The sequence below is a fragment of the Ammodytes marinus genome, assembly GCF_949987685.1.
Source record: "Ammodytes marinus genome assembly, chromosome: 6".
NCBI classification, from domain to species: Eukaryota; Metazoa; Chordata; class Actinopteri; order Uranoscopiformes; family Ammodytidae; genus Ammodytes; species Ammodytes marinus.
This window is the reverse complement of record NC_137235.1, coordinates 5526214-5553284: the sequence shown is the minus strand read 5'-3', so window position 1 is coordinate 5553284 and position 27071 is coordinate 5526214. Positions and strand designations below refer to the sequence as shown.

General features: G+C 42.3%; 1 protein-coding gene across 1 annotated transcript in view; it reads right to left on the bottom strand.

The window, feature by feature from the left end:
* Positions 1-25177, bottom strand: part of hhip (hedgehog interacting protein) — a 34129-nt gene extending 8952 nt beyond the window's left edge. The window contains exons 1-11 of the mRNA XM_080029820.1: positions 24819-25177; positions 19721-19913; positions 14468-14612; positions 12943-13144; positions 6851-7002; positions 5170-5343; positions 4889-5032; positions 4511-4629; positions 2817-2940; positions 1767-1912; positions 500-581 (exon numbers count right to left, since the gene is read on the bottom strand). Coding sequence (XP_079885946.1) covers positions 500-581; positions 1767-1912; positions 2817-2940; positions 4511-4629; positions 4889-5032; positions 5170-5343; positions 6851-7002; positions 12943-13144; positions 14468-14612; positions 19721-19913; positions 24819-25094 — 1757 coding nt within the window. The 5' untranslated portion in view covers positions 25095-25177. The remainder of the gene's footprint in view (positions 1-499; positions 582-1766; positions 1913-2816; positions 2941-4510; positions 4630-4888; positions 5033-5169; positions 5344-6850; positions 7003-12942; positions 13145-14467; positions 14613-19720; positions 19914-24818) is intronic.
* Positions 25178-27071: the final 1894 nt, after the last annotated feature.

Below are 27071 nucleotides of genomic sequence, written 5' to 3'. Positions count from 1 at the left end.
CTTGTTGAAGGGCACAAAAGTCCTGGTGGCAGTGCGTGAGGCGGGCTGGAGGGGGGTTAGGGTTAGGGTTGGGGGGCCGGAGGGGGGGGGGGGGGACATGTGCGAGTAGTGAGGATTTGAGGAGGAAAATAAGCGAGAGAAGACGTCACTGCAGTGAAATGTGATAGACTGCAGATCCCTCGGTGTCATCTACAGTTGAAATCAGTTGCGCGAGTGTGGGATCTCGCGTGATACACTGTATGTGTGGGATCATCTTAAGTCTCACCATAAAACAAAAATAGCACGGAATTAGGGATGGTGGGATAGTTTGGAGTTTCATTAGATGGCATGTACAAGTACGAGTACCGAGGGATCACTCACTTATTGAACCGAGACCCTAACTGTATACCACAGCATACAAACGCATGATCGCTGAAAGAGCATTGCCCACTCAAGGCCCCTTTCCAAATAAGAATCAAACCATATCATGTACTGTATGTAATGCTCTTCATGATTGTACCTTTTGGGGTCTACCAGCTTGTAGAGTTTCCCGCTGTGTGACTGGGACATGATTTTACTGCTTGCCAGGATGTAGACTTCTCCTGCACACACAAAAAAAAGGAAAAATCACATGAAATGGGCCATCCGCATTATTTGCATCACATACTTTTGATTTGCAGCACATGTCCCATTAATTAACTTTTTCTGCCATCCATGCAATACCTGTGCCAAAATGTGGACAGGAGACAGCAGTAGACAAGCATGCAACGAGTGAAGCTGGAGCTTCTGCATCGCTGCACTTGCCAAAGGACTTTAAGAAAGAGTTTAATGGGACAATTGGATACTCATGACTGGGAACCAGGCGGATAATTTAATGAGGAACAAGCCCGCAAGAAAATTCCATAAGGGGACAAATTGTAAACATGTGTCTTGTGGGGCCCATACTTTGGGACACGAGCCCACCCCCCCCCCCCCCCCCCCCTTCCACGATTCTTGCACCACTTGCAAATTGTGATCAAATGCAGGACTCGTTAAATACCTCGTCAAATAATAACTGGAAGAACTGGCAAGAGCTGTGTTCAAACAATTTCTGATGGCAGTGTGAATGATCCACATCATGTCCTAATGTTAATCAGAAACACCAGAGCTGACAGCTAATATAATAGTTATGTTGAGTGTCTGGTGGGGGTCCAACTGGTTAAAACGTTCTGTATCATATTAGTCCTCTCACCTCAGCTCACCCTACCTTATCTCAATGCTGCAGACCCCAAGGTAAACAGTAACACATATGTCTGCCCCTGCAAAACCTTTCCTCGTAGGTGGCCCAATACACAGCTCACAAGTGGCTCTTTGGAGTATCATTGCTGTCTTATGGAAATGACAATTAATTCAGAAGGAAGCACGCACTATTTAATATCCTGTTGGGAATGGGCCATAGAGGTGAGAAGTGTTTTACTTTCCCTTTTAGTTTTGAGTGTTAGTCCTTGTTGGCGAGGTGTTGCAAATTTCCGGATTTCAAGACGGGTCTTTATGCGTCACCAAAACATTCTAAACCAATTCCACACCATGATATGTAGAGTACCATTGATGAATATGCAACAGGAGGACTGCATTTTACAGAGCTTTGACGTCCGTCATTGGAAGACAACAAGCCTTCAAGGGCCCATGTTGTGATTTCAAAAAACACATTAACGAATAGTTGCAACTCGAGTGGATATAATCAGAAATCTAAAAAGAGACATAGAATCTGAATAAAAGTGTGAGTCTGTTATCAGTTCTGTACCAACCTAGTTCATCTTCTCCAAAGCCTAAGATGTGTCCCACTAGCGTCGAGCCACAGGAGCCAGCTGTGCCCAGACACAGAGCCTTCTCCTGCCACTGCTCCTCACTTGATGACGTCGACAATGAAGACTTCTGGAGGATCCGCAGGTTACTAAGACAACGACAAGAAAAACAGTTGATCATTCATTGCAGCCATTAGTTAATGACTTTACCTCATGTATGCTGTAAGATGGTGACACCTATATTGAATATGTGTGCATGGTACCATGTAGTATGTAGGAATAATTCCTGTTTAAAAAGGTAATTGTTCAACAAAGCAAATCTATTGCAGCAGTATTAGGCAAAAGACAGTTGAGATCTGAAACAAGGGGCGACTTTGACTCCCTGTAAAGAGGTTCACTGACCCATCTTGCCTTTTCCAGCCCACGTCTCACATGTTGTTATTTAAGACCTCGGCTTTTAGTTTCAAAACAAACATCACGCCGGAGCCTTCGCTTAGCCACAACAATATGCCCTCAAATTGTAATGAGGCACAGAATTAAAGCGACCACACATTGTTTTAAACACGGTGCCAACTCCTGATAGTGTACTTCCCCCCCAGTACTATTTACTTCCTTTGTTTACTCAAGCGTCAATGTTTGACATCAGTAAAGTAGGATGAATTACAAACCAAAGAAAAGTGTGAACAGCACAGGGCAGAATGTCTAATCTCCATTTACACTGCATGGGCCTTGACGTGGGTTAACAGTAAGATAAAACTTGTTTTCCCCCTACGTGGATGGAACTTTGTGTTTAATTTGGCACGCGCCATCGCAAGAGACAGACTTCCAGTGTGAGAAGAGTCATGTTGATCCACATAAGACCGAAGATGTTTCTCATTACTTCTACATCAAGTGCACTTGAATTCCAATAGAATAAAGCCACTTTCATGTCATTCAAATAAATCTATCCAGTGTCAAGTATGCAGGGAGTTAATCAAGATTTCACAACATGTAGCGATTACATTTTTTCCCCAATGTTGTTTCAACAGTAAAAAAAATAATCCCCAAACTTACCCATTTTTATCTCCAAAAACATAACTTCCATAGAGTCTTCTTGACTGGCAGCCCCTGTAGATGAATCCTCCCACAGGCGGTGCTCCTCCACTGGACTGCAGATCATAGACAGAAGGCTCGTGTTCTGGAGAAGGGAATGGAGGCAAACGTCTGATTTAGGCACCGCTGAATCTATGCAGCACATATCTGGAACAAACTCCAAGAAAACTTGAGGTCCGCTGCAACTCTCAGCTCTTTTAAGTCAAATCTGAAGACTTTCTGTTTCCCTTTTAACGTGTAACTTTTTATTTGCTTGGTTTTGGTGTCTTTTAAATGCAATTTCTTATAATTCTTTAACAAATGCAATCTCAATATATTTCTTATGTCCAAATGTTGTATGTATTTTATGCCCCTGTAAAGCACTTTGAATGGCCTTGTGTCTGAATTGTGCTATACAAATAAGCTTGCCTTACCTTGCTGACCGTATGCAACCCCAGGAAATGTATTCCAACCCTCTAAGATTTAATGCATTAGACACGATATTCATCAATCTGCATCCTTCAGTAGTAATAATCTAATGACCTACTCAAGAGGCATTCTAATTTATCCCTATAATAATAATGTTGGAATCAAGACTCACCATGCTAACATAATTTAGTCTATTATACGTAATGGTTGTGTGGTTCCTATTAGGGAAACTCCCTTCACTTAGAAAAAATAGAGCAAAAAGTGAATCTTGATTTAAACTGGGCAGCAATAATATATTTGACTTCTTCCTTGGCAGCCAAATTAGGCTTTAATATGTTCTGATGAAAACTGGAAGAGGATGCAAAAATATTTGATTCATAACTTGTGTGATGTTGAGGCAATATAGCATGTTTTCTGGATTACAGCTGTCTTGGCAGAGGAAAATATGAATGGGGGTTCGCTGCCTTTATAAAATGTATGACCAAAGACTTGGTGAAATGTGCTAATTTACCAACTGCAATCACTATAAAGTTTGGGTAACTGGCTAAATCAGGCTAGCAGCCAGGTGAGAGGTGGTCTGTGACAGGAACTGGCACTTTGCATTGGAGTGAGGCATAAATGAAGTTGAAGGACTAATTGGGTTTGCCAAAGGAACACTCATTTAGGCAGAGATAACCAGCATGATGTAATTTGGAACATATATTAGTAATTTGTTTTTGTATTATGTCAAGGCGCTGCTGTTATCGATTATTTCACAATTTGAGAAGAGCTACGGCCCCCCTCTCAGCTGCGTTTTCAACAATACTAAACCATCATTCAGACAGTTATTCTAGTTGACGGCTTTTAATCTTACTTGTGCACACAATCGCACATTCCCCTGGCAAATCTACGCTCCACAAGGGGAGAATCTTTTCTAGATCACATCATTTTTATATTTAACCTGCACTGTCTCTGCACTCAACTTTTTGGAGCTTGTTGCCTAAACACCATGTTCTTACAAGAGAATAGACATTTGTAAAACCAGATGTCGATTTCAGCTAAAAAATGAATAAATATGAAAAGGTTATCCAAGAGATTAATGTATTGTTTGTTCTTCAGACACAATGCCATCAAACAGAACACAGGCAAAGTTATTTATATCATGAGTTATATTAACATTGCAAAACAAGGGACTCCTTCCAAACCTAAAAAAAAACAGTAAATATCATGAATGTTTTTTGGAAAATGTCATGGAAATTGTAACTCACCATAATCCTTCCCCTTAGTAATTTCCAGAATTCTTCCTGCGGATGTGTTTTTGCCACTGGTATCTGTACAGAAGATCACCATGCTTCCATTGTCTGTCTGAAGCCGATCCACTGCACACCTACAGCACAGAATACCAGGATTGAATACAGACACACAAGTAATATCTTGACTCCAAAAAACTATAAAATATTAAACAAAATAAACCATTATATAAGGATACTTGCTATGTTACTACTAATTTTATTTGACTGAAAGAAAAACTGTAAAAGTTTGAATCAATTGTCTTGGCCCAATTACTCTTGCCAGGAAAAACAGTTGGGTACAGTAGTTTTTCAGTGTGACGCTGCTGGAGTTTCTCATCAGAGTGTTTCACACACCTGCCTGGGTCATGTAATCCATGGGCAAAGATTTCAGGTGGCTGGTTGGTGCTGTTGAAGTACGGGTTGTCCCTCGGTATTGAATAAGGTGAGGTGCAGCAGTCTGTGTCCACATCCACCCTCAGGATGGACCCTGTGAAATCACTGCATTCAAACACACAAACTAAATACACCTTCAGGATGGTAGGAGGCTAGGAAATTATGCAAATGGAAACACACACCAGTATTCCATTAGATACTGAATATACTGTATACTGCAAATCTTAGGCATGAGCTCTCACCTGAGTCCATCCATCTCCTCCATATCATCCAGGGTGATCATGCCGTCTCCCAGGACGATGTGTAGCAGACCGTCGGGGCTGAAGAGCAGCTGACCTCCGAGGTGCCTCCTGTGAAGCTCCGCCACTTCCATCAGCATCCGCACAGTCCGCGTGTCCACCTGGTTCATGTTTTTCCTAGGGGGTAACATTACATGCCATGAGTTAGTTTTCCTAATCTAAATGTGTAGCAAATCGTTTGAAGGTCGGCAAAAACAACAAAGAATGAGGATTGAGTGCATTTCTATCAAGTGCTGGGAGCAGATAAACCCCCATTATTTTAGTCGGAAAATTCAGAATTTTTCGCTATTGTCATAACTAGCTATCTGTGTTTCTGTCACTTATGGTTGCTTCACTACAATGTAATTAAAATTTGTCGTGAGTATGTACAATATTGTTTTAATCTCCATACAATCTCATGTAAATACCAAAAGTATACACTGTGTTAAAGTCTTGGAAAGTAGCTTTTGGATGATTGGCAGTTGGCTCTTGATTACACAATTTGATTGTCTCTAAATAATTGTGTTGGTGGTTGAAATGATCCAAACGCAGAGATAAGACACGCTGACATGACAAACCAAACACAATCCAACATTACATGAGTTCAAAGAGTGTGTCGTCTGGAGACATTTAGTCTGAATGCATTGTCTCATTTCAGCCACAGACAGTGGGTGGAGATGCAACACAGGCTTTAAAAATGTTGCACAATTTCAAGTGAAAAGTGAGGATTTGGCTTCACAGTATCAGCAACAAATATTTCATGATGTGCTATTTTGGGTAGTCCTGCAATTGTTCAAAAAGTTGTTTGCCAAAAGAAAAAAGCGACTCCCTTAATCTACCATCAAATACTTTAGTAATTTCTCAATGGGACCCTCAAGTTAAGGCATATACAGTATGATGCAGTCGCTAAGGCTGCGTGCCAAGACTATAATTAAGATTAGATAATTAAGTAAACTGTGCTTATGCAAATTAAAACGTAACACTCACTTAAACACGTTCGTGAGACAAGATTGTTTTCATAATAACAGGTGTGTGTGATGTATTATTCAGCATATTCAGCAAAAGCGTGCGCACAGTTAGTTAGTTAGGTGGGACGTTTGGCTGTGTGCCCTTGAAGCTTTAGTATTTACTGTGGTTACCATGGTGTCTGGCAAAAAATGTGTCAAAGTAATGTTGTCGGTGAGGAATAGCCAATATTATACTCAATTCCTCCAGGGGGTTTTCACAACATTACATTTTTGACTTGTTTATTTTATTCCATTTGAAAAAGCTTATAATTTTTTGTTCTTTATTGACCATTGGAAAAGTTAAGCAATAAACAGTAAGATGAGAGCATGTTTTAAAACGCAGATTGTGGGAATTTTCACCAACTGTTGTAAAACAGGACAGATCATTACTCAACACACTACAAACAGTCCTGTATTTTTTTCAACAAGGATGCCTTGAAAGCTGTGCAGTAAAATTAGTTGGCTTAAAAAATAAGTATGTTTTAAATGAGTCCAGGTTATATTTACCCTCAATAGTTAATAGATAGGTCAGTTTAACATTGTGTAGACTTTGAGGCAGCGGAATCCTCGGTTTCCTTTATTATAACGACCCATATTTTAGGTAGATATTTGGCACACACACACACTTCTCCCATTACCTCGAAACGGTGTATTCAACCACACGCAGAATGTGGTCGTGTGGTCCGATGGCCCAGCGCTCTTGGTTGGTGGTGTAGGAGACGTAGAGCTTGCCATTCTTCTTGTAATTGGGGTGGAATGCCAGGCTTAGCAGGCCCCTTTCATCTCCGCCCTGCAGTCAGATGAGAAACACAAAAGATCCAGGAGTTAATTATGTCCCTCTCTCTGGCTTCTGCTCGGCTGTGTGGGGTTTGGAACCGGCCCCCCTCGGTCATCTTCAGCATCACCCAGAGACCACTACATGCAAACCCAGCGCACCCCCCACCCTCCCTCAATGCTCCAACCGCTCTAATCCCGCTTTTTATTTATCCGTCACATTCCCTTTCACACCCCTGCTATTCTCCCATTCTCTCCTTTTTCCACCCTCGCCTGTTTCACCTCACACCTTCACCAAACCTCCTTGAATATACCATTACCAACCATTATAAAGCGTTTGACTCTGGGTAGAGCCTGCAACCCCCCCCCCCCCCCAGCCTTTTGCCCAGTCTTCTCCGCAGCCTGGTTATGTGCGCTTGTCCACAGGGTCGGGGGGCCCCTGTGACGCCCAGGGCCCTCCCGGTGGCCTCCATTGTGCAGTGATTTGTGTGTGTAATCTTTGGGGGATATCCGTGAATGCTACGCTGAGTGGCTGAAAGAATTTATTAGCTCACTCACAGTTCATAGAGAGCACAAAAGTGCAGAGTGCTTCAGTCCGTGCTTTTTGCTCTCCCCCATCCTTGCCCGCGCTCTTTCCCGGTTTACACAGAATCCATGAAAATTCAAGGCTTGGAAGAGGGGGTTGGGATTGGGGGGGGGGGGCAGAGAGCTGCCAACTCCCACTGTCTTGGCAACATGTTTAGAAAACATCCAAATTGCTTGTGTAATATGTAAACCTTTGTCTCACCCCGGAGGCAGCTACATCAGTTGTCACTACCCTGGTGGTCCTCCCATCATAGTTAGCTGTAATAATCAGCTACAGCATTTCATTCCTCAGGCAAGGCAAGCCAGGTCGGCCCTTATTTTGTGTTGTGCTCTCCTTCACTATTTCTTCTTGACAAAAAAAAGTAATAACAGAATGCTATAGTGTTAGGTGTGAAAAATCTTAATACAGTGGTCTCTGTGGTTGTATACCTCCAAAACAGCTTTTTTTGACCTAGACATCCAAGAGAAGTTATCTTACTCATGGAAAACAAACTAGTTGCATGTCTACAATTAACAAAGCTGTCTCATCCTTCAGGTATTCCCTGTTAAAATAGTAAAAGAAAAAGAAAAACTATCATGGTTTGGACATAAGTGGCACGCTCTATAGGTGTAGGCTATGGCACAGGCCAAAGAACACACATCATAAATGCTGCTGGCGTGCTGGATCTCATAGTTGTGTTTGCACTGCGTTAGTCCTGGCCCAGTCAAACACAGCAGTGACACGGGTCACATGCGAATGCAAGAGAGATGACTCTTTGCAAAGGAATGTACTCCAAATACCAGAGAGCAACAACAGAGAGCAACATGATAATCCACCGGGGTTCTATCATCCTGAAAATAAAGTGAAATGTCGTGAAAGTTGACAAATAGATTTCCAATCCCAAAAGGCTGAGTTCATCAGCAAAAATAAATATTTACGAGTTCTACTTGAAGTCCGATCATTGAAGTCAAATAAAAAAAGGAGTTATGTCGGAGTGACTGCAACACACTGAACAGCTGGATGTCAGTCGGAGCAGAGGAGAATGCACTTTGCTAAAGAATGTCTGAAAGATTCATCTTGGGAAGAGACCTTAACCTCTCTTTGAAATCCTTAACCTCTATAGGAAAAAAGAGAAATGTTTTTGTATGCCTATTTTAATTTGTCTCTGTCTATTATATGTATGTTTTTATGGTATGCAACATACCATGAACTATGGAGAACGATATCTCCCTTGCATGTATGCCGAGTGTGTATTATGGTAGTGCCAATAAAACTGATTTGGATTCTGAAATGCTGAATCCAGATTTGGGGGATGCCGTTACTCACACATCCCCCCAAATAAACTCACTATAGGGAACGGGTCAAAGTCCCTCAATTCCAAAGAGGCCTAGATCAGAAGCTTAAAAAAGGCAAGCACTGAGATACAGGGTTGTTAAATGGGCTGAAATATTAGCTCCATTGCTAATGACTAGCTCCTTCAGCAGCAGGCGAACAGCAGTGCTGGCAGCGAGGCCAAAAGACACAAACACTGCATTAGAAAGCCTTCCACTGTCGAGCCAATCCGAGGAGACACCTTGATTAAAAGAAGACAGATTGCCAACCTGTGGCTCCTGAACATTGATCATGGTGAAACGGCTGCCAGAGCTGCAGTAGGTAAGATATTCTGGGCACAGCTCAAAAACCAATTTATTGTACAAATAAGCTCATTTAGGGAATGTTCAAACTGCAGGTTTTTTCGCATATTGTCAGCTGCAAAATGAATTTGCAGGGGGTTTAAGGCTCTACGTTGTTGCTTCTTTTAAAGCTGTAGTTAGATTTAGGAGCTTTGCTTTGCTTGTTGCATATTATATTGTTTTAGCTAGCGCAGCATCGTGTGCACACTTTTATATACTGTTTTTTATTGTATTGTAACATTGTATTAACAATTTATTTTTCTAAATTGGAAAGTGAATAAAAAGATTAAGAGTATAACTACAAAAAGAGATCTCCAAACCTCTATCAAACTTGACAAATGACTCTGCCTTGTCAACTTAAAACACATTCCCCCCATTTCCCCCTTGGACATCTTTGTGTGTTTTTTACGAGCGCCATCATTCTTCCACGGCCAGGCAGGGGGTTCTGATTGAATCTCTCACGAGGTATTATCTCTTCATTTTCTCCCAAACACCTGCCTCTGCATTCCTCTTTTCCCTCCAATTCTGTCCTCTGGGGCTCCGGCTTTGGCCCTGTCAAAGTGCTGGCGTGGTTCCACAGAAAGCTGGGAAAGTGAGGTGCAAGGGGATGTTATCTCACAATCTCACGGTGCATTACATGGAATGCCGGTCCTTGTCTGAGGCCGCGACACCCACAAACACACACACACACACACATACACAAGAACGCTACCATTTCCAATTCTGCTAGGGGGCAGCTGTCTTTGAGTCCTATAGTGACGCACGTGTTGGCTCACGCATTGTTACCCTGAAACCTTTTGATCCTTCCTCAGTGGCTCGTGGGCATTCCTCCCACCAAAAGACATTCCACATCAGTTGATTGGAGCAAAACAATGTCTACGCCCTTCATTCAAACACATTACCTTGAAGCATCTACGCTCATAGACAGACAGACAGACGACACACACACACACACATCTCCTATGTAGTTTTCTCCGCTCTTCTCTTGTGCAGTGAGTATCCAATCTCCACTGCGACTCCTCCACCTGTTCATGCATAAATCCTATGACAAGCAATCCCATGAGACATTAGTCCTCCCCACAATAAAGAATAAGAAATAATCCATCATCTGGACCATAAAATTCATAGAACAGACACTTTTTTTTAATGCCTAACTGCTATATTTGTTAACATTTCATCTTTCACCAGCAGGCATCCCACTGTGTGAAGATAATTGTGAGATCAGTCCGGGTGTGACCCTGCCTTTTTGCTTCTAGTCAGATTATATAGTGAAGATGAGGCCACTTATTTTAGTCGGTATGACGGCAGCCCTGAGCCCTCTGATGGCTGCTGAGAATGCAGAGCAGCTGTCAGCGGAGCCGGGACAGAAAGAATAACATGCTGTGACTTATTTGTTTTTACAGTGAAATATTTTATTGCAGACCCCCGTCACCCCTGTAACACAGGCTAGTACATGTCAGCGGACTGTCAGCTTTGGGCTGCTGCTCACAGATGTCTTCATTTGTAAGATTCACTGTCACTATCCCCACATGCTACTCTCTCCAGTGCCTGTTCTTAAGTTGTACGGTGCAACGCGCTGTCACAGCCTGAGCGGAGGCTATAAAGCTTAGCATCAAAGGCTAACGATACGGCTCCTTTTGGAAGCCTGTACTAGTAACGAAGAATAAGAAGAAAAAAAATATGTTCAGTACAAATCATTGCACCAAACACAACCTTTAAAAAATATATATTTTTTTTTTTAACGGAAACTGGAATGTTATTTCACTTTTTGGTATTTGTATGGAGGAATCAGGTCAAAGGGTCAAAATGAGTTACATGCACCATTTCACAACCACATCCTGTAGCAGGAATTCTGTGTCCAGTCAGGAGGTTTGCCTACAGTTCACCATCATGTTGGAGGTGTGTGAATGTCAGCCAATTGCGGAGAGACCACGGTGATGATGACATGGGAAGTGCATGTGTGTGTGCGCGAGTGTGTGTGTGTGTGTTTGCGCGATTGTGTGTGTATGTGTGTGTGTGTTTGGAGGATAGGTGGGTGGGCAGTTGGGGGGGTGGACTGGAGTATAGAGATTGTATTTCAGGAGGAGAACACCCACAGCGCAGCTAGGAGCCCACACCACCACAGCACAGCATTGTGTTTGTGCAGTTCAGCTTAATTGGCACCGGGGGATCCACGGAAGGAGGGGGGGATAGGAGATCAGGAGGAAACCGAACATTTACAATCAAAGCATGTGCACGGAGCTGATGATAAACCCGTTATCTGGCCCTCTCTCCTGGGGGCCCGGGTTCCTCTCTCTGTATAAAGGCCCCTCCATCCTGTTGATGCTGCCGGTAAACACCTTAGCCCTCCCCCTGGTTGCTTGGTTGTGCTGCTCACCCCCCTGTGTGGCTGGCAGCCCGTTCTGTCAGCCTAGCATCACAGAATAGGACTCCTGGGGGCATGCGGGGGGATCGAACCACGTCTAATTGTCACATAATGATCACTTTATCCACAAGCAGTTTATGATTGAAATGATGATAAGGATGCACAAGCCGAGCATGCGAGAGCATCCCGCAGGGGAGCAGTTGCATATTCCAAATCGCCGTGCTCCGTTTGACGTCTCGTAAGCTAAGGAGTCTTGTCAGTGGAGGAGCAGGAGGCATGCGTGATAGATAAACTTCCTGTCTGGGAGTGCGCCCTACAAACATCCCAGCAGCTAACCCCATCTCGTGCCATCTGAGCAATTTCTGAACAATTCCAAAATTCAAAATATGAGATGCGGAACGAGGATTACGGGTGAAAAATAAATATGAAGATGTTACCCTGAAGATTATGGGTTAAGTTACAGTACATAGTTGAACAAACAATCTACACCTAAGTGTGTTATTATTTTCAAAGTCAAGAAAAAGATATCTCAAGAACTACAGCACGTCACATCACACAACCGGTTGAAAATACATCAGTTCTAGTGCATACTGTAACTAACCTATTTCCAAAACTTTACAAAAGGCTTAGAAGGTATAATTGAGAAACGATACTTCATGTGCACCTTTATTTCTTTTATACTGTCTTGCCTGTGTTTATTTTTCTCAGACAGGGCACAGGGCCAAACAGAAGTAGAACACATGTTTATTCGCCTCTCGACGCCACAATATCCTATCATGTCCCTGTCACGCCTTTGTTGAAGAATAAAGAGTGTACACAAGGTTACAATTTAAAACTAAAGAGAAAGTTGTTGGACTGTCATTCCAGTCCACATGTGGGGTATTGTGTTAGTCATCATGTAAAGTATTGGGTAATTCACCATGTGGGGAAATTAGAAACCCCTTATAGGAACAATATGGGAGAGATTTAGAAAGCCATTAACCCATCTTGTGAGAATTAGCAGAAAATTAGAAGTGAGCACAATGTGTGCTGTATGTACAGTTAATTAGCAGATAATAGCGTGATGATTAGCCACGATCACATTTGATGAATGACTGCTTGTTTGGTGTAATTATATAATTAAATACTAATAGTGAGCAGGCACCACTTTCATGGGATTTGTCTTGGCCGGAGACGTACCTCACACGTTTACATAGGTGCAAACTGTTGTGTTCCTCCACTCTAGCAAAGTAGCAAACCATATTTCACACTCGATCAGCCACATCTGTGCTCCAATTACATCCATAACAATCATATTGCCTCTGTTATTCCTCCAACACTGATAGCCCTGTATGGAGGCAGGCTGGTTCCTACCTTCAGGCCGCTCTGCACCAGCTTGTGGATGTCCAGGAAGGGCTCCTTGATTAGCTGGAGGTCATGGGTGAGTATCCTGACAATACCTTCCCGCTCCAGCACAAAGAGCCGCTGGGATCCATCCCCACAGTGCACCACGGCCACCGGCTGCCTCAGACCACTCAACACCTCCTGGGCACAGTAGCAGTTGTGTTTGTGTTTCCTGGGTAACAGGGGAGACACAAAAGGTCAGAGGCTGATGGCGGTGGTGAATAATCCATTTAGAAAAGGGGCATGGTGGAATTTGAAGACGTAGTACTTGGAAGAGAGGACAACACAATCAGGAATAAGATCTCAAACAGTTTAAGCTAGAATGATTTTGACAGCCAACACCGTAAAAAAACATTCCCCTATGCATTGGTTTGGAAAGTGGAAAGTCAGATGTTGCATTTTGCTGAGGCTCAATAAGGTTTGTCTCACTTTTGCTGGTTTACCAATTTGGTGACTTGTTGTTTGCGAAAACAGAAGAAACAAAGGGGCCGGAGTGTCACTGACTATCCCGACGTGTGGTTATTTAGGTGTAAAGATCGACAAGGCAGCTGTGGCTTGCAGGGTTAATGGTTCGATCCTCACCTCTGCCACATGTTGAAGTGTCCCTGGGCAAGACACTGAACACCAAATTGCTCACGATGGTTAGCTTGCACCCTGCGCGGTAGCTGCTGCATTCGGTATATGAGTTTGTGTGAATGGGTGGAATGGCGGCAAAAACTGTAAAGCGCCTTGAAAACGCAACTCTGATCAAATCTTGCACAACAAGCACCAGCCAGAGGCAAACTAAACTATATGTCTGTGTTAATACGTAGATCTAACATGCAGGTTCTGACTAATCATCAAATATGATATCTTAAGCAAAAATAGCATTTTCTATGAGCACACCACTAGCCATGAAAGTGCCAAAACGTACACCAACAGTCTGATGCATTGCACAAATGACAAATGAGAACCCAAGCTCTGCACCGCCAACCAGCCTCTTACACTGAATTTTAGAAATGATTTGACTGAATGTGGGTTGCTGCTATTCAGGTGCACATGATGCTTGACCGTCTTGCCTCAGGGGGGAACGAGAGAGATGAAAGGCATCCCCCCATGGACAAAAGGCCAAAGCCCTCTGTGATGTACAGACCTTTGCAGTGAGGGAGGCAACAAGAATGACGCAGATAAGCATTTTCATTATGTGAGCAAAGCTGAGCAAATGCAGTCTGGACAAACTTTAGGATTAGAGGAGAGATGGCATAGCATTTCTGTCTGAGAGTATGGACCATGTCAAAGTGGAACAGCTAACCTAGAACATGTGACCGAGGCTGGGCCTGTTTCTATAAAAACACCAAAATCACATCTGAATCATGAATCTGGACTCAAGTACTAATGAAGCCTGAAAAGAAAAGTTCACTTAAGAACTAGCCAAAGTAAAATAGTACACTGTATCTTCCATAGTGTAACTCAATTCGCACATGGAACAAAACATGGTTAAACTTAGTATACAAACCTGCTTATATCTTCTAGTTTTTCATCTCCCAAGTAGTTGGAATCTTGCCCCTGTGGTTGCTTTCGCTGAAAATCTGGAAAGCATAGACTGGCATCTTTCCTCCCATAGTACTGGCAGAACTCATCCACGTCAGCTTGGAACAGTTCTGGCAATCACAAAAGACACAAGCATAGACAGAGGTTCATAAATGTGCTATAGATACTGCATGGTTAAATGATGTCAAGAACTGGCCTCATGTAGAAAAACCTAAACCGAGAAAACCCAAAGAATATTCTTCTTTGGTACTTAAAATGTGCACATAACTGTAATATTAGTGTATCTGGCTGTACTGTGTGTGTGTGCATGCTTGTGTAGGAGCAAGAGAGGACAAAATATTGAGGAAGAACTAGGGGAAGAGAAAAGGGATGTGATGTGCTTGTGTGTAGGGGAGGGTTGAAGTTATGCTCGATGAGCCAAACCAAATTCTGGCTAGACTGGGCTGAAATGAACAAGTGAAGAGAAACTGGGCCAAACCAAATGGATCACAGATTAGACAGGGTTCTGCATTGAGCTAGGCCTCCTCCAGAGAACAAAAAGGTTGCGTTCTTATTTTAAGTTTGTGCTGTCATTATTTTGACTTATGAAATCATACTTGTGTACTAGTCCTAAAGGCCTCTGGGTGGTTTGGTTTGAAGTCTGCTCAACAATAAAGTGCTCAGAGATGATAGAGAACATGAAATGCAAGCTGATGCAAGATTTTCTTTTAAACAACAAAAAACACATATCTTCACCCAATGCAATATAAGCTCAACAGACAGTTTCAAAATGATTCTCAAAACAAGGAGAGCTTTTACTAGAAGAGAAAGAAACAAGAATGTTTCATCACATTATGTCAGAAAATCGGCAAAGTTTAACTTATAAGGCAATGTGTAGGACAATTAAATTGGTAAAGAAAACACATTACAGCTCTTAATAATTGCCTGTCCAAATAAGCATGTCATAAGGTCACTTCAGTTTAGCCACTAGAGACGGTGGATGATGGTTTTCCTTTTATAAAACTGTGTGCATTGAATTAATTGAAGGAAAAATGATCTTGAAATTAGCATCCTTAAATGTTTTTTAATAACCACTTTGTTTTCTCCTTTCTAGCTACAGGTCTGACTGTTTTGCAACTGTTGCACTGCAAAGCAACACATGGGCACAGCATGTGAAATAAAAAAACTTAAACCGTTTAATGTGGCATGTAATTCTGAAATAAACAAACATGTTTTCAGGGTGAGAGAGATATTCTTTGCGTGCATGCCAAACAGAGACGTTCTGATCCCTGATGCTTGCTGAATTGTGTCTCAGCAACTTTAGGTTCCACGTATCTGAGCAATCTTTTTGAACCTTTTCCTATCTGCTTTCAGGTCTGTCACTCCACGGGAACTGCACTTACTAAAGTGGTGAAAGATGTTTTGCTTACTACAACCTCAGTTCTTCAATCTCTAGATCTAGGTGATGTGACATATGGAGTACCTCAGGGCTCTGTTCTTGGCCCCCTACTTTCTTTATATTGGATCTCTTGTCAAAATCATGGCTATAATGGAATTAATGTCCACTGCTATGCTGTTGATACTCAACTGTAGGCCCTACTTGTGTATGAAAAACTACATTTCCCGTGATTACTTGCTCATAAATCCTTATAAAACTTAGATGATGGCCTGCTCGAAATTAACAGGACAATAGCAATTTTTTTTAAATCACCTACATGGCTAACATTTGGTATTTTCTTTTAATATCTTTGTTTCATCCAGACTTAATTATTGTAATGTTTTGCTTTAAGGTCTACCCCCATGTAAGTGCAAAGTCTTCAAATGTATCTTTATATGGTTCAGAGAGCTACAGTACAGTTTTAACTCAAACTAAAACATTTGTCCATATCACACCAACGTTTTAACAGTGTGCTGGACCATTAGCCGTCCTGGGACCGCTCCTGGCTGTTTGTGCTTCATTCCAGATGTTTTAGATCTGGAATCTATGTCCTTCAGGAGATTCAGTCTTTCAATGTTGTTTCAATCTAAATCAATTTTGGCATCCTGATTGTCCATACTGTTATTATAATATGTAGGTCTATTCTGTACACATTTATATAGAGTTTATTCGAATTAAGGTAGGAGGGTGTTGTATGCTGTACAGATTTGAAAGCCCTTGGAAGCAAATTTGTCAATAATGATAAAGGGCTATATAAATAAAACTGACTTGACTGTATTCTCCTAATTCAGCCTGTGATTCCAAGGTAAAACTGCCATCACATCCATTCCTTGTTTCCTTTGCCCAGCTGGTTTACTTAAAATGCTCCGGCGCCAGAGCAAAAAGTGATCTGTGTAAACATTGTAGTCACACACAGCTACGCCTCCAACCTGTGCAGTCACAATGTTATTCCCGGAGAAAAGCAAAGTGTGCAGTGGGTCTGAGGCCCTTTGCGACCTAAAAACAATCTTGCAAATATTGTTTCCTTTAGTCGATCCCTCCGAGGACAGAGAAGAGCAAATACACCAGTGATAAAAACACAAACAGGACTCTCCCTGTCCCTCCTTTCATCTCCCTCTCCTGCCACACACCGACCGCAAGTGCTGCTGACCGCACCAAATACTGGAGGTGATAGGATATCCCCTCAAACATCTAAACACAACATGAAGATCAAACACACACAGAAACACACACACACACACAGTTCTGGCTATACCACCCACCCACTTGTGTCTGCAGTTATCTTAACCATGCTGGTCGGGGACCTCTGGTGCAGGGTGGGGGGATGAGTGAAGGGAGGTAGATATGGGAGAAGAGGAGTACGGGGAAAAGGTGGGAGGCCTCCAGAGCAGAAGCCAGAGTCAAGGCAGTAAACGTCTTTATGGAGGAATGGGGTCTAAGTACATGGGGCTAATCAAGGGCTGGTGGGAAGTTTCATGTGTGCAGGTTGACAGTTATGGATGCTGTAAAGGCTACTGTTTCATTCACTGTTACTGACCCGCATCGTAAGGTTCAGCCATAATCAAACAAGTATGTCTACTAAATTTATCTAAAAATCTATGTAAAAAAGGCATAAGAATTGTGGGAGAGATGTCTCTATTCAATAGGTTCAATTGTAATTCATGTTTCTGTATTTAGTAGGGTGTGCATTTTTAAACTTGACTAAGATATTGTAAAAACCACAAACTTTGATAATATGTTCCTACTTTACAAACTATGTGGACTTTGAGAGAGAGAGAGAGAGAGAGAAAGAAAGAGAGAGAGAGAGAGAGAGAGAGAGCGAGTGAGAGTGAGAGAAACAGAGAGAGAAACACAGAGAGAGAAACAGAGAGAGAGAGGGCGCGAGAGACAGAACTCTGTCCATATTTTCGGCTCCCCAGCGCTAAAGTTATACTTCCATCTGGTTATCTTCCAAGGCAACCTGGGTGGCCCACCCAAAGTACTTGACATCTTGATGCACTTCAGCAGTTTTACATACACACAACCTTTGTAGAAAAATAAATGTGTCATTCGTCACCACATATGCTGATCCGAGGAGGGCCGAGGGGGGGTGAGAGGGGAGGGGAGGAGCATGACGGCAAACCAACACAGGCAATGGGATTCTTCTTCTCTGGATTCTTCTCTTGCGCTTTTTTGGTTTGACTCTGTGAGCCCATATGTCTGTCAGCTCGTGAGTAAGTAATGTAACTCCAGCTCTGTGGAGTCCCACTCGCAAAACCTCAATTGTAGTTTAAGGGTTGTACAAGACATTCAAACAGGCCATTAGATACAGACGAGAGAGGGCTCGGATGGAATGCAAGTGTTTGATATTTGACGTGAGCTTGCAGCATACCATGTGGGTGGGTTGCAGACAAGTGTGTTTGAAACTGTTCTCTGTTTGCAAATCTCAGCAGATCTAATCAGTTTGTGGCGACAGAGATTGGAAGAAGACTTGGCTGGAGGAGTAAAAGACAGTCGAGAAAGCGTTTGATCATGTTTGGTATGCACTCTGGAGGCACAGGTACCTTGTGATCTCGCATCCCGTCAAAGGAAATACTTCTGAAGACCAAATGCTTTCAGGATGCAGAGGGGTTCCTATCGTTTAGCAGTTAACGTTTCCTCAAGAAAGAACTGTTGCATCAATAAGGTTTTTTTTCCCCTGTTCGGTAGATTCTGCCGTCTCACAGTAGAGCTCATGGTCAGAGATGACAGGGGCCAGTAAAGCAACACTTCACCTATGTTTAGATTCATGTGAACTGAACCACTTGAATGAAAACATAGTGGTGGCAGAGCTTGAGACACAGGTTTCTTTAAGTGACAGTTAATGTCTGACGAAGGCAAGGTGCCGGCTCCCGTCATGTCTAGACCACAGCGAGGGTGCTTTTGCATCCCGGATACAGAATCGACCCCAGGAGTTGAGTCTGGCGAGCAGTATCCAGGAACAGGTCATGAAATAGTTCAATTTGCTCAAGTCCAGTTTTCTGATTCACTGGTCAGACTGGGCTGGCTTTTGTTAGTGCATTTGAGAATTTTGTTTACACACGCATCTTTGCATTTCAAATATTTTTCCAGCCACATGTCAAGAAAGGCCTCAAATCTGTGTATTGTTACTGCACTCAAGGTCTTCAAGAAATCATTTTTTTATGTAATTGTATATGGATTAAAATAAACTTCCACGATCTTAACAAATAAATAAAGACAAGAGAACAAAAACCCTTTGCACCTGGTGCCATAAACACAGCTAGATTGAACACTGCGTCATAAAAAGCAAAAAAAACATTGCTTTGCCAAAAAGTCTGCAATCTAATCAGCAAACTGGTGTCGTGTCTGTTTAGGCTGTGTGCTGCGAGGTAATTTAACTGATGCATTAAAGTGCAACAGTAAAGCAAAGAGCGGAGCAGCGAGCGAGCGAACCAGTCAAGAGACAAGCTCAGCAACAAAAACGGAGGTGAGGTCAGATGAGGTAAGAGCTGGATAAATAAATAGTCACAGACCAGACTACTGACGCACCACTTCTTGCACCAGTCCAACAATCTGCCAGTTTTACATTAGCAGGCTAAGTCTCAATGAGAAATTAGGCCTGCTGTGAATTTTAATTCATCACATTCAAAACGTGTCACTTTCATTTCCAATGTACAAGAGGCTGAAATGAGCAAGAACAACAAATGCCCAACTTTGACTTAATCTATCCATGTCTGTATGTTTGCTTGTGTATCACCAGGTAACCACACAGAGGTGATCATTCGATTCCCATTCATGGTGGTTTATTGTGGGTGTAATTACCTGGTATGTGGCCCCTGCAGGTGTAGTAGAATTCGCGGCAGAAGTCCTGGCAGAGGCGCGGCAGGTCTGGCTCCCTGTGTGGCATCTTGTCCATGTCCGAGGAGTGGAACAACACCTGGGCGTTGGGGGAGCAGTGAGCACACTTGATCTCTTCCAGGAGACGTCCACATTCTGTGTTGTTGGTGGAGAAAATCTGGAGACCACACGCAACAAGGACCCATGATTAGAATGGTTGGGGGGCTAACTGTTGCTTCCTACTCAACTTTGCAAAAAGGCAAGTCATATTATGTAACATCATAAACATTACGCTATGAAGCAGGGATAGTTTATATTGCAAGGTGCATTTTCAAAATCTCTGTTATCATAAAATGCTGATATTTAAAACACCGTCTGAAATTTTTAAGGACTATAACTACACAAAATGAGATGTTTTCAAAAAGATCCCAGTGAGTCCAAATGACCATTTTAAGGCAAATATTAGCCTTTTTAAGGTTTTAACCTCATTTAAAAAAAAAATTGTCAGACCATTTAACATGCAAAAAATTAATGGTTTTGATTAAATGTTTAGATCGTTCCAACAATACAACACAGATAAGAGATAAGACTTTCCAACCCTCACCAGCCATTTCTATATTAGCCCTAAATTTGAAAAATCTCACTCCAGACAGACAGAAATCCCTGCTCAACACAACACATTCTGATAAAAACCGTATGTTGTTATCGAAATCTTTCATATAATTAATGTGTAGTGGAAAAAAAAGGTATTAACTTAAGTAACACTAGATGTCACAAACCCATTATTCCACATGCCATCATAATATTACATGACTTCCATCATAGAGCCATTATAAGCTACATGACCTAGCATTCTGATAGTAACTGTTAAATTGATATTGTGCTGAAGAGTTGGTTCACACAGCAAGTTTATTTCTTTCATAGTATCCTCTTTAGGATGACGAATGGAGAGGCAGATAGACAGTAACTGGCATAGTGTGAAAAAACGACACGATCTGCATGAACCGTCACACCATTCACGATGTGGAGACCGTTTTCACTGCATGGCGGTAAAGCCTTTTCCATGATTTCCCCACTGATTTCTTTCGAGTTTTTAAAATCTCTTATTCACAAACAGAATTGTTACAAAGCCCTGCAATTGGAAATGTTTAAAGATGAATAAACTACTGTATTTTTTCATATTTTTATCTAACATGTTCTGTCATATCTAACTCTCTATCCTTTGATAGCAATGTGGTTAACATTGAGGTTGGAACACCCTGTCTGTTTGGAGAAATAAACAAAGAAATAATCTCATTCACTGCCTACTTACCCAAGCTCATAAACAGTTAAAGTCAAACTACAATTCCTACGTCTGACAGATCACGGACCGTGCAAAATGAATGAAGCTAAATAGGAGCCTCAAAGCCTGACTTTGGGGTCATTACGCAAAAGTACACAAAGAGTTAATCCAAAAGAAATTAGCAGGATTATTTACATAACAAATTAGCTGTAATAAAACACAATGTAATCTGTTTTAGGTCAAGAGCAGCGCTGCTTGGGCAGCCAGGCAGGCAGGCTGGTAGTGCTTTGCTCTGTGTGAGGTCCATGTGTAAACACCAATTTAGAGATAGACAGGCACATCATTCCCACTCTGGTATCAACAAATTAGCAGTCTGTCGAAGTCAATTAGGCCAGCGGACCCAAGGCCAACATATGGATGCCTTACACTCCACTCTGACTGCAGAACAAGCTGCAACTGAGGAAAAGGCTTTTCTGTTTACAAGTTCTTCAGCGCTGTGTTTACCCAACAGGTGGCAGAAACCTTGAGGGTCTACCTGAAAAAATATACCAACATATACAACACATATCTCATCACAAACGACAGGACAGCCGATTAACTGAAAACGGAGGATATATTGTAGCCTTTTTTTTTAAGTTGCATGGTTAACTATCATCCGAATTCCACTTTTGTTTCATATGTCATCTTATTGTTGACGCTCTTCTCAAAAGGAGGGCTCCAGGTCGGCTAAAGCCAGCTTTCTATCTAAATGTCAAGCGAATATTTTGAATGTTCGCCAAAAAGAAATTCAATGTATGTTTCCATCAAGTGGTTGGAAGGGATAAGCTACTAGTTTGGTGTGAAGATGGCGCTATAGGCAACATAGCTGTATTAAAAAGAATAAGTAGCAGGTAAATACCGAAAAACAAAACAAGGAATGGGTCGACAGGAATCCGTTTTTCAATAGGGCAAGTTGTATTTGTCCGTTCAGTGAAGTTAGGCTTCACCATGTTTATTATAATCCGTATACAAAGACGTAATGATGCACGCAGAGGCAGTAAGGCCAATACGACGACTAAACAGCTGATCAGTCCCGTGCCATTTTTGACTACTTCAGAAGAACTTATTATACAAATGTGTTTACATCTCACATTTAGCAAATTAACTATTTTTCTCTTAAAGGGGCAGTGTGTAATATGACATCATCAAGAAAGTTCTAGAAAGTTCTAGAATGCAACGCTCCCTGGGTAACCCCACCCCTTTCGAATAATAACCGAAGCTACAGTGGCCTACAGAACAATTCTAAATTCTAAACAATGCACCTGATGACATTCCAAAAACATGGATGCCTCCATAAGACTTGCCTGCTCAATGTACAACATTTAATATCAATATTTGTAATTCTCCCCGCTCAGGAGGATAATTCAGATTATTGGCAGAGGTGATTTTACACCAATGAGGACATGTTTATGAATGAGGATATTGATTTTAGCTAATAAATACTTAAAATTGTACACAGTGCCCCTTTAAGTCAAAAACCACCTCTTAGTAAAACCTTTTACAAATTAAAGTATTTTTTTATTTAAGCGTTTCCATCGCGCCTTTCTGCTGCAATATTTCAGATTTTGCATAGAAGCAGGGTGATGGAAACCCTGCTTATGACTCTGTATGTGTGGTATGTTCCTCTGTCTCCGTGCCCTCCACACTCATGCCGTGTAGTGTTGTGGGCTTGCCTGCCCTCCTGCTCTAAATTGCCCATTGATTCGGTGTGCCATGGGCTGGCACAAGGTCCGCGGAGAGTAGCATTTGTGTTCTCTCAGCCGTGCCCTGTGTCCATATGTTGCTGGGACCAGCTCCAATGTTGCCATCATCCAAACCAGAACAAGTGGACCTTTGTTTGTTGTCTTTTGCTGAATCTCAGTGAGTATGTTCCTCAAAAGCAGGGAGAAAAATGGCAACCAGGGCTCAGCTGTTGCACTTTTGCTGAGGACATGCTGCAGGCAGGTCAGGAACCCACAGCCAAAATCACACACATACGCGGAGCTATAATAGCGTAAGAAAATAGAAATTGTCATTAACGTATTCGCAGGCCATTTCAGATGTTTACATTACATTTTCTACAGTTGGCCTCACATGTGGAAGAACAGCTGTCACAGGATTACTCCATCTTTCTATGATAGCATCTGCATAATGGCTTGTGCCAAATGAAATTGCCGGAACAAACATATTAATATACAAATGCAACACTTGGAAAATATCACTTGTCGCTTGGCAAACCTTATATTGGCACGGAGAGAGAGAGAGAGAGAGAGAGAGAGAGAGAGAGAGAGAGAGAGAGAAAGACGGAGGGAGAGAGGGCGCTGGTGTAGGCAACACTAAGCTTTAACAAAACACTTGTCCTCAGGGAATAGGTGTAAATTGGTTGGCAGGGGGATATAGTGAAGGACACACACACACCCTCTCAAAGGCATTAACACTTGGACAGGGCCGATGACTGGGGGAGAGTGATGTTCTTCAGCTTCTCCCCATTAGTGAAACCAACAAACACAATGGTGTTGTTGTTATTCTTTTGCCATAATCAGAAAGGGCTCCGTGTGTGGGCAGTGTAGTGGGGAGGAGGAGAAGTCGAGTTCGTCCTATTCAGTCCCCCCCTCTTATTTGCATGACTTGAGCAAATTAAATGATGCAATATGGCTTTTTGTCGCAACACAAAGTAAGATACCACCCAGCCACTGAATGATTCGAGGAGTGGTTTACATGAGAATGGCCCGGTGAGGATCCAACGGAGTCCGCTACAAGTCTGGCGCATATGCTACAGTAGCGTTTTCTTTTTTAACCCCGTGCATTTCCCCCTAGGGAAACCCCTGGCTTACATGACATTTTGACACATATTTGATTTCTTGGGTCGCTGCCATGACGACCATGAATGTAAGCGCGAGCCCGGTAACGTTTTTGACTCAAGAAACTTTTCCCATAAACACGGAAAAACCCGCCGAGAAGGAAGAAATGAAGGGCTGTTAAAACAGACGACAAGGAAACAGTTCGCTATCAGCTCCAAGCTGCGGTTAGAGAAAAAGTTGACGGTTGATAAAAATGTACAAGCGAGCTCCTACCTTTTCGGTCAAACAGTTTGTCTGTTTAGCTAGCGCCACTTTCTCCTGACAGTCGTCGCTGACTGCGGCGAGAAGTAACGTAAAACGGCGAGTAATTACCATGGTAACGCCGAAGCGCACTGGACAGCTGCATTTTACGCACGCACCGAGATTTGTTGTAGACAAGAAACACGGTTAACACAACGACAGTGTGTCCTAGAAACCTGGAAATGATTGACATGGTAAGCTAAAAAAGAACCAAGTAAACCATCACAGAAAAGATACGGACCATACACGAGCAAAATAAGTTGCTGTGAGAAGCTATAAGGATTGGATAGGCTGGCGATAAGATAATAAACCATACCATGATAACACAGTCTACAGTTTGCCTATGTGTCCAAAATGTTGGTTTTGCAAGGATAACATATAGACTATAAGTAGCCTAATAGTTAAAACACACAAAAAGGTACCACTGAGTAGCCTACTAGGCTATAGTATAAGCGGTGTCCCTGTTGGAATGTTAAAATAAGAATGTTTCATCACGACACTCACACAGCCCACAGGGCAATTTCCCCTGACCATCCACAAATGCAGCTGTCAGCAATTAGAGGCAGAATGACAATGCACAAGGGTTGTAAATGCATCTCCCGAGGCGTTTTAGCAGTAAAACCCCAGTGCCTTAATTCTGAAGTAAATAGCCCTACAGGATGATGGACAGACATTAACTTACCCTGGCATCCCTGCGGTGCAGGATCTGATAGGCGGCTCTCCTGGTGGGACAGCAGGACACCCGGGGATACAACCTGTGGCAAACTTCTCCGCTGCTGCTGCCGCTGCCGTCAAGCAACACTTTTCGCTCCCTTTTCTTCAGCCGCTTGGGCAAGCTTCCGTCGTAACATCTTCTCCTCCTGGGGCTAATCTCTCCCCTCTCGCCGAATTTCGCGTCTTCACATTCCCACACGTTGACTGCGATGGCCAGGACGAGCACGAATTGCAAATGCTTCATAGTTCAAAAAATCAACAAATGAACAAAAACAAAAACGTAAAAAAAATAAAAAATTTAAAACAAAAAAAACACGATTTAACAAGAGTCGGGTTAACCTGTAATGTAATATACGCTGTATATGTATTTAATGTTGACTATATTTGTCCAAGCAGAACAAGCCAATATGAGAAAAATTTCAATTGTGCAGTTTCTCAGAGCAGGTGTCCTGAAATTTGACTCACTGCAATAAAAAAATAAATTATTGTTGCTTCTGCTTATAGAAGCAATGCCTAGTAGATTACAAGTCAGAAATAAACAAATATAAAAAAGGAAAACAATAACACAATTTATCCTGATGAATAAAAAAAAAAGAACGTCAAAACCCCCAAAAAACACCGTGGACTGCAGCAGAGCCGAGACGTTCCTTTAGATGTAATTCCTTTAAAGCAGGCGGTTTGGTGCATGCACGGGGTCAAAAAAAACATACAAGACATAAAAGTTGTCTCTCACTAAAGTCCTCAGACCGCTCACATGTTTTCCCGTGCTCTTTCCTCCTTCTTTTTAACCAGCGCGCGAGAAGAGGAGCGAGCACGGTGACGTATGAGTCCACGGGGGCGCGCATTGTGGCCACAGCCGCGTCCACGTCGAGGTAAACAGTCACCTGGTAGAGCGGAGCACGGAGAGCGGAGGGAGAGCATATCGCTGGTGCGCTCACTCAACCGAAAAAGTAAATAGCATTATCTCTCAACTCTACCTCAGTCTTTCATTTATGATTTAAACCAAATATAAAAGCATGTTTTGATTGGTAAGTGGTGATAGTTATGAAGGAAAATTACCAATAATTTCCTTTCCCCAGCCATATTCAATCAATGATGTAACCATACATTTCAGAGGATAGCTTACTGCACTTTTTACTCCACTACCTTGTTTGACAGCTGAAGTTGCACTTCAGAATTAGTTTATCATTAAAAATAATGATACAATGATATGATATATATTATAATGAGATAACTCATAAATGTACAATTGTTTTGCATATGGCCTTTAAACTTTAGATGCCAAAAATAAATTATCTTATGGGAGGGGCACAGCTTTGTGCAAGACACTGACATAATGAAAATGCTGAATATAATGTTACATCACAAACTGTGTCACTGGTGTTTGACTTTGTTTTATAAATGTGGTCTAAAAGGCTTGGTCTTATATTACGGTAGTCGCAGACTGAATAATTACATACCTTTAGGCAGTGGAAAATTGGCTGCAATGTCAATCAATCATTATGATCTGATGCCCGGCAATTTGTTGCCCTGCATTTGTACTGTACCGAGGCATCTTAATTTGGCTCCTGATAACCGAACCTAATGTGGGACAAATCCTTTCATTCTCCTCTTCAGAAAAAGTAGCACGATAGTGATCCTAAAGAGAATGCCTAACCATGGCAATTACTGGAGGAACAACACACACACACACACACACACACACACACATACATACATACACACACACCCCACCACCCCTTTCTTTTCCTTTTTTTATTTTTGGATACACAGAGAAGCTGAAATCAGTTACATTAGCGGCACCTGTTCTTACTCGGGGGTCTCTCCGGCACTCAGCTCAGCTTATCTACAGGAATCTGGAGCGGGAGGAATCCAGGAGGGGTTGGTTTGATTGTGGGCAATTATGGAAATGACTGTGTGTGCTATGAAGCCATGGCAGACCCTGCCAGATCTGACCCCCCACCCTCTTACATTCTTTACGTTACCCAGCTGGAGACGTTTCAGGACCAAGTATAGCCAAAGTGCTACTGCAGTATATTCTGGATGTTAAGAAAGGAGGAGGAAAGGAACAAGACCATATGCAGTGAAGGAATCTGCCACCACCACCAACACTTGAGCTCCATGCAGAGAAAGAGAATATAACTGCATTGTCGAACAGCGTGAAAACATGTGGGATGCAGCTGTGGAGCACAGAGGAGAGTACATCTGCTAGGAGAGATAG